Source organism: Protopterus annectens, chromosome 6.part0 (genome assembly GCF_019279795.1).
Source record: "Protopterus annectens isolate FY-2018-M chromosome 6.part0, PAN1.0, whole genome shotgun sequence".
Taxonomy (NCBI): Eukaryota; Metazoa; Chordata; order Ceratodontiformes; family Protopteridae; genus Protopterus; species Protopterus annectens.
In genome coordinates this window covers 399,068,349-399,082,721 of record NC_056737.1, presented here as the reverse complement: position 1 = coordinate 399,082,721, position 14,373 = coordinate 399,068,349, and the positions used below count along the sequence as shown (strand labels likewise).

General features: G+C 35.7%; 1 protein-coding gene across 1 annotated transcript in view; it reads right to left on the bottom strand.

The window, feature by feature from the left end:
• Positions 1 to 10,048, bottom strand: part of RAB15 (RAB15, member RAS oncogene family) — a 768,359-nt gene extending 758,311 nt beyond the window's left edge. Inside the window, exon 1 of the mRNA XM_044074140.1 lies at positions 9,564 to 10,048. Coding sequence (XP_043930075.1) covers positions 9,564 to 9,687 — 124 coding nt within the window. The 5' untranslated portion in view covers positions 9,688 to 10,048. The remainder of the gene's footprint in view (positions 1 to 9,563) is intronic.
• Between the last annotated feature and the right edge of the window lie 4,325 nt (positions 10,049 to 14,373).

Sequence of the window (14,373 nt, the reverse complement as noted above, 5' to 3'; positions counted from 1 at the left end):
CTGACTTTACCTGGGTGGAGGATGGAGTTTATGGAGGACCAGAATTGTTTGGGGCTGTGTTGTGAGGAGTCTAGGGCAGACTGGTAGTATTGGAATTTGTCCTGTTTTATTAGCTTTTGACTCTATTGCGTAGTTCTAGGAATTTCTGTCCAGCTGGGGTTTTGGTTTTGCGCCAGTGCTCCCAGGCTTTATCCCTGTTTTTCATTTCTGACTTAGTGGTTTTCTGTAGCCATGGGGAGGGTTGTGCTTTGGTTCTGGAAAATCTTATGGGGGCATGGTAATTAAGGATGTTCAGGAAGGTAGTATTAAAAGATTCAACTGCGTCATCTAGACTGAGGTACTTTAGAGCATGCCAGTTACATTCTTTGAGGGATGAGATGAATGTGAGTGGGTTAAAGTTTATTTTTTTACGTATTTGACGATAGATGACAGGTTTAGCTTGGTACTTACTGACTAGTATCCAATCCAGGGTAGAGTGCTTGCTGGAGCTTTTATTTATCCTTGTTGGTGACTGGAGTAGTTGGGTGAAGCCATGAAGGTGTACATGATAGGTTGGATTGTTGCCAGAACAGGATTGCCAGTCAATATTGAAATCACCTAAGATGATAGTTTCTTGGGGGAGATGGTGGGTAGACCAGCTGAGGAGGTTTTCTAGTGGAGGGATGTTTTGGCCAGGTGGGAAGTAGCATCCAATTATGTTGATGGTTTTGTTTCGGTTAATTTTGAGGTTGGTATATATTATTTCTTCATTGCCTATTTGTGGAGCTGATGATTTTAAGATCCACATAGGATCTACAGGATTTACAGAATACTTAGGATTTACAGAAATATTATTTATATAATAGACAATAGATGATTTGGACTGACAAAATTAAAATATAGGCTATATATAAAACTGATAATAATGCATATATAACTTAATTTAAATAATTGCAGTTAAAATATAAGTGTGAATAAATGAGATTAAAATATAACATAAAACAATTATGCTAGAAAAGGCACAAAAATAGAGCTAGTATGCAAGAAAAAAGTTCAAATAGAATCTTAAACAGTAGCCATGACAACTATAACAAGCATTAAAAAATTCAAAGCATGACTTCCACTGGTCATCATGACAAAGCAAAATTTCCAGTAGTTGTCATGACAGCATTTATAACAGCAACATTTGACAAAATACCAGTGAAGAAAAAGGTTAAAATAAAACAGTAATTAAAAGTTTATGGAAAAAGTAACTAAAGTTTTTTAAAAAAAACAACTCTTCACTGTCTTTGAAACACACGGTACTAGCATTATCTGTTCTAAGACCAGAATAATTACTCCCAATTAGTAAAACAGCAAAGCAGCAATGCAATCCCTTATTAAGTTATTATCTGCCTGACAGGAACAAACAGTAGCAAAAGTAGTAAAGTCCTTTCTCTGCAAAAATCTAATTAATGAAGACAAAATAACACACTTTTGTTCATTTCCAATTAGAAAAGCAGCAAAACCTTCAGATTTTTCAAGTATGAGTTGTGAAGTTTCAAAATAAATCCGATCTTGTTGTGTTTTCTAATCAGAATGCAACAGATATGTAAGCTATGTTTAAACATTATAAAACTCTCAGCAGGTAAACTAAAATATACAAATGTTTATCTACAATGTATGTTTCTGACTAACATGAAAATATGAGAACTTTTGACCATGAACTTTTTAAATGTAATATAAACAAAAGTATATAGAGTTTGCAACTGAAATTTATAACTGTGTGCTGCTGGGAAATACAGCAATTATACAAAGAAGATATGTGAAACAAGAAGTGTAATTATTCTGCCCATTGATAAGATCTGTGACTATTCCTAGCCCGTAAGGCTTAGATTGTAAAAGCATAATTAAAACATTCTTAAAACAAATAGTTAAGCCAAGAACAGGAAAACAAAATCATTAGCAGGTAAATGTGAAACCCTACTTAACTGAATATGTGGTTTCTTTATAGAAAAGATATAGGCCAAATAAACAGCAAGTCAAGAAGAGAGTTAGAGGAGAAGAAAAACAATAACAAACTTGGAAACTGTATTATATAGGCCCATGACTGTTTTCTGGAGTCATGTCTCTGACTGTGATATGTTCCAGAAAAAAAACAGGCAAATTAGTTTAAGGCTCAGTAATTATTTTGGTGAAGAGTTAGCTAGAAAAGAAAACTTTAGCTGCAGACAGATTTTCTTTCTTTCTTGTAATTTATCTGTTCAAAAGAATAATTTTCTATTTTTCTTTATAATTTCATATTTCTCTGTATATTCTGTTAACTATATTGCTTAGCTCATTCTTTCCTAAATAAAGTTAGTTGCATTTATTCGTCTATACAAATGTGTCTGATTCATCAATTTACTTATTTTTTTAATTAATAAAAGAGAATGTAAAGCTAAATGGGGACATGCTGCTGTCATCCACCCCTAAGTGGCCAGACTGCACTGCTGCAAACTATCATTTGTGTTTATAAATATTTGGTTTAATATCAAAAATGAAACAGTAACCTGGAGGTCCCCAGTATGGTAATCTGGGGTGGTTACAATTTATTACCTTAGGCCAAACAAAGAACTGTAGTCCTGGAAAATATCACCATACTTCTCTAGAAATTAAAATGTGTGTGTGTGTGTGTGTGTGTGTGTGTGTGTGTATTACAATTTTATTCAATGTACACTTATTGTGGGCAATTGACCACCTAATGGCACTGTAACTCTGAGAGAGTAGTGAGAAAGGTGTCTGGGAAGTTAGCCCAAAAAATCTGCTTGTTGGGAGTGTTCAATGTGAAACTTATCTTTGGGTGTGGATGGTGTAGGGCCATGCACAGGATAAATTTGTATATTTCCTGCATGATCTTGTGACTAAGTTGCATTCAGTGAGTTGTTTATTGACTTATGTTTGTGTGCCATTTTTCTGCTTTAATCTTTGTGGTAATAGTGGTGTGACTTGTAAGACCTTATTCCCCCATGGCCATCAGATTTTAGATTTTAGATCATTTACTTGTGGACAATGGAGCAACTCTAAAAAGACAGTAGCCCCTATCCAGAATACATCACAGTGTTTTGCAGGGTGGAATTCAAATTACCATCTGTATGTCATCAACCTGGCCTACACATCAGTGAGCATACAACACAATACAAAATCCATCTTTATCAGCAGTCCATTACACAGTATCAAATAGTAGCTACAGTGGGTAAAATATATTCTTAACAGTAATCCAGTTAATATAAACACCATTCCAAAGTAGATAACAAACAGCGAGTTCAACAAAAACGTTTGGAAAACAGTCTGAGGTGTAGCCTCATCAATGATCATTTTGAAAGTATTACATAGGAGCAAGTGCAAGTCCAAAAGTACAATGCAGCAATACATTTTCTGGGAGGATTACTTCATTCTGCAGACTCCAAATACAGAACAGTGAAACTAAGTAACTAAGTTTTACTAATTTTTATTTTTTTTTTCAAAATTTGTAAATATTTGCTTTATTATGGGAATATACTGGGGATAATTGTCATTTTCATCATCATCACTTTTTTGCTCTATTTATCAGCAAATGTAATTTGCATTGTTCAGATTTAGTAAGCAGTTTATACTTGATTGTAACCATACACTACTCTGCATTTATATCATTTGACTTGTTTGTGTATATACTTACTGTATGTTTGTTTTTGCCATTTGGACTATCTCGTGACCAAAATCGGTCCAGTGTTTAGGACCAGTTCATGCACCCAATCAACAAAGGAAATAAAAAAATTAAAAAAAAATCTTGCCCTTCTTATTATTGTTGCACATTACCTTTGTCATGTCTATTCTCAGTAAATTCTAAATGTTTTATACACTTTTTTGTAACATATGTCTTGGGTTGTTAAATCATGGAGTTTTCTCCTTCAAGCTTCCACTAAAACTGAGAATCAACCCAGATGGACAATCTCGTAAAAACACATACATACAAAATACATGCTGCACAAGTACCTGACTTTCTCCACAGCTAAAACCACTACTCCAGAAACACAAGTTCTGGACCATGTTCTAAAGGTCATAGGGTTGGATTGCCAGCCATCTTACTAGTGTACAGCTATGACATCCATCCAACTGTAGTACTACATGACTGGCTTAACTTTAGGGCCCATGTCATTATACACTTAGCAAGTAACAACAAAACGGATTATCTCATGGACAGCTCTCGATCCCAGGGACTGAAAACAGTAAAAGCTTAACACAAATGACTACTAATATAAGCTAAAATTCTGCCACAGATTTCCCTTAATAGTGCTGTGGTACCTACAGATAGCATGATGATATATATTAATGTGCCTGAATCTAGTGTACACTTCCACACATCTGAGCTTCAGATAAGTAAGAAAGAAAAACAGAAGCATGAAAGCCAAAAAAAAGACCACTGGATTAGAAGTGAGTTCGGGTTTTATCTTAACAGTCACTGCAACAAGAGGCTATGAACTTAGAGTGCTGGACATTACCAATATCCTGCACTGCCACAACTAAAGTGGATAATCCATGGCTGAAACCAAAAATTACAACACAACAGAAGAAACATCCTGACAAACAGTATGAAATGTTCACAAACAACCCAAAATGAGTAAACAAGTACATAAATATTAACTGTAATAAATGAATAAATATAAACTAGCTAAGAATGAAAAGAGCTATCCAGTAGCATGAAACCTAAATACCAGAAACAAACAAGGTGCACCCAGCAGATCACTACAGTTTAATGCGCTTAGCATTCTATATATTGATACTGTTGTAAGTGCCACCAAGGCAATTCTAGTTACAATGTTCTATGGTGTACAGCGTCTGCATCTATTAGAACAGTACCTCGCGTTTAGTTCTGCACAGATGTGGGTGTGTCGCTAGTGACTGACAGAGGAAAAGGGCGTAGAAACAGTCGATGAGTGACATGCATGTTAATTTGCATGTGACGTAATGCATGTATTCCTGTAAACTGTTGAATATTCATGCATGATAGCAACTTCATGCCCATAAAGCAGCCTTTAGTGAACAAGCCAGTTCCATCTTACTATGCATATCACATGCATACTTAAGCAGAAAGTAATTAGTATTTTTTCTCTTTGTTTTTGCAGGGTGGCAGGTCCCCCCGCTAATTCAATATACCCACTGCGATATACCACTACATTGAGAAAAAGGGTACATTTACTGAGGGCAGATTCAGTGGTTTCTTAACTGTTGCTATTTCGGGACTTAATTGTTGATAGCCACGAAGCATGCATTTCTCATTCTTGATTTCTCATTCCCCTTTCCTGCATCCACCAGTTGCTGTGTTTCAGTAAAACACCATTCCTGTGCAGTCCTTTTGATGAACGCATTCATCAATATTCATTTCGACACAGGAATGAATATTCAGCAGATCCAACAGCCCGCCAGGAATTGATGGCCTGGAGCGGTGGTTATGGTGGGATTTGCTGTTGTGCATCCTGTGAGGTACTGTTCTAATATTAAACCAGGTTCTGGAACTTCTATCTGGACAGAAAGCCTGACAGTTCACACTCTTAAAATTCAGATCAACTAAATATTATGATGGCAGTCTATATGCTCCAAAATATAACATCTAAGATCCTGCACTATCTACTCTCCACAAAGAAAAAAACTGTTATGGTCTGTGTGTGTGTGTGTGTGTGTGTGTGTGTGTGTGTGTGTGTGTGTGTGTGTGTGTGTGTGTGTGTGTGTGCGTGTGTATGTACTCATATGAAAGAGAGAGAGCCACAATACCCTCACACTTCTTTCTTCACTACCAAGATCCCAATTTGATATGAAGTGGTCAACAATGCATTTGGAAATGCTAATTATACAATGGACATGCAAATTATTATCCAAATTTGGAATACCTAACTGGATAATATTCCACTGAGATATAGACACATTTGCACAATAACTTGACAGTTTATCACCTACAAAAAAAAAAAAACAATGTTCACAATTCACAATGAACTATTTTGTAATAGTGGAATAAGTTATGACTGTGTGTGCATTAGTGTGCAACCACATCAGAACTAGAAGGTGAAAAAGACTCTTGACAACATTGTTCTAACCAGCAAAACTTGTATTATTACACATTAGTCAATACCAAGATGGAAAACACTTGGTGTGTAGCCAATCATAAACAATACTAAACATTCTAACAGGAATATTACTTCCCCATATTCCCTCTGTAACTTTCAGCAGCAGAGTATCTCAGCATGACAATATGCCATAGAGAAGTCTTACTAAAACACAGCAAGACAATGTTCCACTTCAAAACCTTGATTGCTAAAAAACTGGACAGCTGCCAATGGCAGTTAAAATAGTATTATCCCTGTCATGTGATCACTAACACCTGGATATGCTCAAAAATTGCACTACTCATAAAAAAATAGAAAGAAAGAAATGAAGTGGACATCTGAATTACTTTTCATTTCGGATTACAAATAATACCTGGCATAAACAAAATTTGTGGTTTAGGTACTCCTTGACATAAGAGTTTGACCCCTTGGGCTTCAACTGTGGGATCAGACCTGGCCAGACAGGAATAAATCTCACCATAACTCACACCCCTGCTAGGTATTAATTTTTTGTTATACATTGGGATTATGAAAACCTTCAACACAAATCAGATCCATTGAAAGAATAGACTAAATGTGCGACTATATCTGCATAACCCATAGATAGCCCATTCTAAAGCTAAACTGGCCCAACTATCACAGCTCAGACAGTAACTTAACATGGAAATTAAAGAACTACCACATTTATTTTCTCACTAAACAGTAGTTCTTAAAGTAACACATTTTATGATACAATGTCATCAGTTATAAAACATCTCATATTTTTAAATTTACTTTCAGCTCTCAAATGTAATATTAAAACTTCTGTTTTTCTTGATCTTTGATCTTTACTTTGCACTACTTTGAAATTAAAATATACTTTTGTTTACCTTACTAAGCTTTATCAGAGAACAAATCCTATTTTGGTCCTACAAAAATTACTCATCGCATCTGCTAAAAAACACTTCTGTGGTTCTTCCTCCTGTGCCCTGACATTATGCAAGTTAAAAATAAAATAAAAAATCATGCGGAAAAAAACTGAGACAAAAAACATAATCCTGACCATTGTACAATAATGATAATACATGCTTAGGGCATGGGTCATGCTTTGCTCCTATAGCCAAACCCCAGGGGCAGTAAATATACCATAGCATAGCGTAAAGCTCATACTATACATATATTATAATTCTGACAATATATATTCCAGCCTGCTTTAGTGCTTAATTCACCGTTGTATATTAGTATTACATTACCACACTGCATAACAGACCTACATGGCTACTGAATTATACTTTCCAAAATACATGGTATGCCATGATTACTGACTAGCAACTAACACAAACTCACCAGTGTATGATACACCTAAACAAAGCATAATTGTCATTGTTTGTAAGTGGTAGTGAAGAAGTTCAGGACAGAGATGAACTAATATGGTCTAACTACTGTTATGCACTCATACGAAAGAAGTATAAAAACAAGTTACAATTTTATAACGGAATACTCTACTTTTAAGACACGGCTTCAGAAACTATTTCATTCTTGAATTAAGAAACAGTCAAAAGTACAGCAATTCTGGCCCTGTTCACTTTTATAATACATCACAATGCAAAACACAATGAGAGCAAAATATGAAAGACTCCTCTCCCCATTATAAAAAACTCAGATCCTACCACTACAGTAAAGCATCTTGCATGTCAGCTGAATACATTCCTTTACAGTATGTCCTGAAATATGAAAATGATATTGCATTAGATTCCTGCCATATTCACTGCTGGGCTTTGAAAAAGCTACTTGATTAAATTGGGGTGCTACTAACCTAAAATATGTATATATGTGTCACCAGGATTGCAAAGCTACACGTTTAAACTACGTTGGGGAGCAAATGGGAAGACTACAGAAGGAAAATGTCAATTGTCAACAAAACAGCGCTTGCAAATATATGCCTTATAACATCACCATAACCCAATGCAACAGAAAGTAAACGCAGTATTCAAGCATTCAGTGTGAACTTCGGAAAAACAAATGACACATAAATAAAAACCTGCTGGGGAACTGGAAGCATAAAAAGTATTTTTACAGCAACAATACCTTATTTTGCACAGTTTCTTATTAGAGATCCTTCTTTGCTTTCATTTTATTTTTCTTTTTGTAAAAAATTAAAAAACCTTTATACACTACCTTCTGAACAAACTGCTTATAGAACTAAAGGATCACCTTGCTTTGTAATGGACAGCCAACACCTAAAATAGCAGCATGTAAATCAGTTCCTGCAGTTTGGGTAAGAAGATGCATAATTCAAGGTGTATAAATGCATATCTCCCTACATTTTGTTACACACACTCACCATAAGTCTTTAACACTTACAAACAACACCAAGTAATCTGGAAGCTTTCCAGCAAGGTTTATTTTTACTGCATGATTCAGTTATGTTTACTCTGTGCTAATGTCTCTGTAACTGCTCCTTAAAAAACAAGCATTACCAAAATAATCATGACAGAATCTGTGCATACCAATGTTCAGCATCTAAGTTTCCAGATAAAACATGAATGAAAGGGGGTGCAAACAAAAAGCCAAGCACATTGCCATTGCCCCATTATAGACACTGATTTTTAAGAGTGATCTAATATTAGAGCAATTACATTATGTCTGCATCTGTGGGTAAACAATGAAACAAGTAACTTAACCTACCTTGGCAAATAACGTGTTGGGTCTCACAGTTTCTTCTACAAAGATGATACAATTTGAAATGGTAATCTTGACTTCAACTATATATAAATATACATACGTTTGTATGTGGGGGGGGGGTGTATGTACGTATGTATATCTGTGTGTTAAGTCCTGTTCAATACACTTTAACAAGTTGCACAGCCCCTATTTTAAAACACATTTTAAATGTTTGCAAGACTGTTATATGATAATATACTTAGATACTATACATATATATATATATATATATATATATATATATATATATATATATATATATATATATATATGCAGACACGTCAGATGTGTTATTCAAATCCACATTTACACTAATGGATCAGAAGATAAGATTCCAACAGAAACTATCTGGTTACTAATTTCCCTGGTATAAAACATTTCCTGTAACGCATGAATTATTTGGAAGCGCACCCACCATCCCTGATACGCCCCACAATGTAAGCCCAACGACATTGATTAAATATTGCCGTGCTGTTTATAGAAGTCAGCTCGTACCACATACCCATTATACCCCGAATGAGGAGACTAAGGTTATTGATCTATTATCCAGCATCTCATAAAGCACCAGAGGAGGGGATGGCTGTATGTACATTTAGCAAGTATCTCTAGCTAGAACTGAAATCCCCCATGCCAGAGAATTTTACACACTGAGCTCGGCATGGCATCCCTGGGGCAGCTACGGTGCTTCCTACGCGACCACCGCCACCTTTACTGTTGCTTTTCACTACAGACTCATAAACAAGGAATGGTGACTGCCCAAACAGACCTGCATGGTTCCCTTACCTATGGTAGAGATGTGCGAAGAGTGGAACTCGTTGTCAGTGAAGCGACAAAGAAGGCAGGTTTTTCCCACGCCGGAATCGCCGATCAAGAGTAATCGATACAGTACATCATACTGCTTGGCCATGATGGGCTAGAAGGAGTAAAGCAGCAGATGCTAAGGGAAGAAACTGCCTATGTTTGAGGGGATGCAGCTCCGGCCCTGCCTCCCATGCCTGGCTCTGTCGCTGATACTGCTGTAACAAGAGAGTCGTAATTGGCAGTTTATGGTTCCTGCCACTCGTTTATCGACAGCGGTGCTCTGCCCGGCTCTCTCAACTCAGCCTAACATTCACTGCTGCAGTTTGTTAATTCCAGTAAGAATAGGCGGGGTTCGAAACTCCAGCTCCCACGCTATCTGCTCCACCGTCTGTGCACTGGCTGCAGCTGTAATGATGTTTGAGGACCCCTGTGCGTTCTGCGATCGCTGAAGGAGGCGGGGAGGGCATCAGGCCACACCTTAACACACACACACACACACACACACACACACACACACACACACACACACACACACACACTCTACTTATTACCTCATTTGATAACTACCTTCCAGCATCCCAAACCATGCACCTTGCGCAACCCACATTTTACGTCAAAGACAATGCATTTTTGTTGCATTCCTTTACCTCATGCATTGTACTACAGGATCCTGGGTCACAAACTGTTGCCCTCCCATTACAAAGTACAGCTTTAATCTGTTTTATTTCCCCGTGGAATGAGGACTCGGTAATATATACTTTATTATGTTGAAGCAGGCATAGCGGGAAAAACAGGATCGTCCTACACAAACGAACACACAGTCAGACACTCACAAAAAATCATAATTCTAAAGTTTTGCATAAACTAAATTGAAGAATAAGCTGGTGTTGTTGGCAAAATAAGAGACGTAAAAATGTTGAATAATCTAAGGAATTAAAGAGAGAATTACACAGGCACATAGATTTCAACGTTTGCGATAAATAAATAATAAGGAGCAAAGTGTCTTAGGTTTGTCACCTTTGGAAGAGGCAAAAATCTGACAAAAGCCTCAACCTTTATTCTGCCCATTGCCCCACCTGTTTATGTGAGTAAATCTGCATTGCTTTTTCTTAAAAGTTATCAATTATGCCAGAAGCAGTTTTGAAGAAATACTAAATAATATGCTAAATGTAACAGATGACAAAATATATAAACGTGCGGCTGTCGTTTGTTGAAACTGTGCAATTAAATAAGAATACAGGCTAAAAATCGTACTGAGGATATGAGGGCACATATAATATCTGTACACCATTTTCTGCATTGTGTAACACAATTTTTCTGAATGAAACTTTTATTAATAGCTACAACATTGTTTACATCGAAGACAACAAAGCATAAGTAACTTTTAAAAAAGAGTGCATAAAGTTTAAGGGGGAGGACAGATCCATTGCTTCACTGGTACATATAAGAATGCTTCTATTTTGTGTGCTGCGTCTTGAGGAATATTCTAATTGCTGATAATGGTCACATTTCACATCATCCAAAATGCCAGTAAAAACAAACAAAAGACTCGTCTGACAAAATAAATTAAATGCAAATAGGAAATCCAAGTGAAACAGTAATTATTCTGGGAAATAAACTTCTAGAAATATGTGAGCCCCCAGCATGATTCAGAATACCAAAGTGGCAAGCACTCACCAAGACTGAATTTCCTGACAGACACTGATTTATGAATTTCCTGACAAAGACCCTGATTTCCTGACTGTCAGGAAAAATGCCCTACAGATGGTAACTCTAAAGAGGCCACCATCGAGATACATTGCTGCTATAAATAACCTTCAAACATAATCCCAATTTTATTAAAAATTTTATTTTAACACTAATATGTGACATTTATCAACTGTGCCTATCATGTTCTGTGGGGGAATAATCTAAAAATACAAAGCATACCTCTTAACCTCTTAAAGCGAGAAATCTGGACAAAGCCATAAATAAAAGTGGGACAAAGGCCCCAAAATAGGGACAACTGTTATATATTGCTCTTACAAGCCTATCAAGTTGATAGAATAACAGGTTTTGCATTAGCACAAATTTTCTAAAGGGTATGAAGTCAAACCCAAATACCTGTCATTATTTTCTAACTTAAGTCTTTAATGATTTGCCAGAAAACCACGATTTTAGGAAAACTGGACAAAATATATGAGACAAAAATCTGGACATTTAGCAAAAATATATACAGTTGACAGGTATGAGACAGAACAACAAAATCAGGGAGCTCCCTGAATTAATTAATCTGTGAATACACATACAGACAGACACACACAGCTAGACATATGGATAGTTGCATGGCTAGATTGAAGTATACATAGATATACAGTCTGAGATTTGTAAAAATAAACAGTGCAAAACTTCTGTGCCTACTGAGTTTGCATTTATTTCACTTGTGCCAAAATAAATGACTCAATATTAAGTGTGACACATAAATCTTTCTGCTGATTTCTTGTGATTGTGCCAAAAAGAATGTTATCCGATACTCCCAGCAGCACTTTAAGACCAAGAGGATCTTGTACTGTTGGATGCTTCCAATCTTCTTTCACAAGCTACTTACTGGAGGGATTCCAGCTTGGCAGGTACATGCTGCCAGTGTGCTAAACTTCCTAGGCAGGTGTAGAAGGAGGGAGGTAAAACTATGTTCTGCTACTGAAGCTGTGCTGGAATTCCCTGCTTCAGAATGAGGAAGATGGCTTAAGCTGTCATCATATGTATGTTTTACCTGCAGTGATGCTACTTTTGGCTTTATGGTTCCCTTTTTTGCTCCCACACCTGTGTGATATGGCAGATGTGTATTTTCCCTTATATCCCTCTCTTTTCTCTCCCTTCTTAAAACAAACTTAGTCTGCATTTCTTTTATCCTTACCATTTTCTGTGAAGTCCACTAGGTTACCTGCTTTTTGATATACCTGCTTACACTTCTGTATCATTCTTTCCATAGTCATGTTGCTGAACACTGTACATAGAGTCATTATGTTTCTATATTTTTGCCTGCGCAGCTTTTGGCATACACATTTGCTATTTGAAATTTAATGTTTCCAAGGTCTCCCTTATGAAAGTGACTTACTAGTTAAGAAATTAAAGCATAAACAAAAAGAAGTAGCAAATTTTCAAACTTCTTACCTTGGATTGATTATATCCAATGAAATATAGGTTCATATCATTAAAAAATGCAGGGTGTGGAGCCAAGATGGCCAACTTGAGAACAGCACCTTTTCAATGCTCTGCTGTTTCTTTTCTCTTCTCTTCAGCCAAGAAAACGTTAATTTGGAAGCCTGCATTCTATTTAATTCTCTTTATTACTGTTTGAACTAACTTACTACAAACAAATCATGGAGAACCCTTAATATTTTTCCGTCAAACTTACTTGGAGACTTCTTGTCTAGAAAAAGATGCTTCCAAATACTATCATATTGACTGCTCGTTAAATAAATACATGCAACTAGTTATGTCTTCCATGTAAGAACTCTCCTTCAAGATGGATGGATTCCAGGAAAATCTAGATAATTTAAGAGAAAATAGTTTTAAACAAACACATTTGTTAAAAGAAATTATACAGCATAATGTGGATGGAAGACTTAAGAAGGAAGAACTACAAGCACAATTCGTTCTGAAACAAAATACTTGGTTACCTACTAAACTAGATGACTTAGACAATAGAGAGAGAAGGTATAATATCAGAATTTCCAGGCTACCAGAGAAAACAGAGGGCGAAGATATTCTTTCTTTTCCATCTTCCTGGATTCCCAAGTAACTTAATTTGCAAGGACTGTCTTATGGCATAGAAATGGCTCATATTTCAATAGTTAAGCCTACATTTTCTACACCAAGATCTGTAGGAATGCAATTTCTGTCATTTATTAACAAAGAACTAGTCCTAAAAATCTTGTACAGAAGCACCTTTAAATGTTGGTCAGTGTACTATTAGATATGATAGTGACTATTCTACCAAAACAAATGAAAAAAAGGAGAAAATGCTGGTCTTTATTTAAAATATTAAAGCAAAATAATATTAAAGCGCAAATCATTTTTAAATCAAGAATAAAAATTCATTTGAAGAATGGTCTAAGAATCTTCAATAATATTGAATAATCAGCGTCTTTCATAAAGAACAATGTAGTTCCTATTACTGAAGATATGGACTGGGTATCTACAACTCTGAAGAGATCTCCCGAGAAAACAACATGGTCTGATAACAGAAACAAAAAAAAAATCTATCTTTAGATCTACTGCCAAAATCCTTTAGGAATTTTCATAGTATTTCAAGTCACCACAATGTCTGTCTTACTGAATAATCTCCAGATATTAAAATAAATATCTCTATATAAACATATATTTTAAAGTTATTTTACCTGTAATAATTTTTACTTCACTTTTAAACAGGTAATTATAAAGCATAACTCAGTACAGTCTTCCTCTTTTCCATTCCTCTATTTTGCTTTTTTTTTAATCTTTAACAACTTCCTCTCCTCATCTTTCTTAAATAAACAAAAAAAATTATATCTTAGACAATTTCCTTCTAAGAAATTTATTTAGATGCTTGGAACTACTAGCTTGCTGTAATTCCATACTTTTATATACAGTTCATTATCCTTTAATTCTATCACTCATTTAAAAAGTTGAAGTCATTTTCCCTTAATAACTGCCGAGTAGGAAATATGACTCAAATCAAGTTACAGTCATTGACACTTATGGTGTTAACCTTTCCTCAGTGCTAACATACTGCTGAAATATTGAAATATTTTTAATGTCTTTCAGTCTA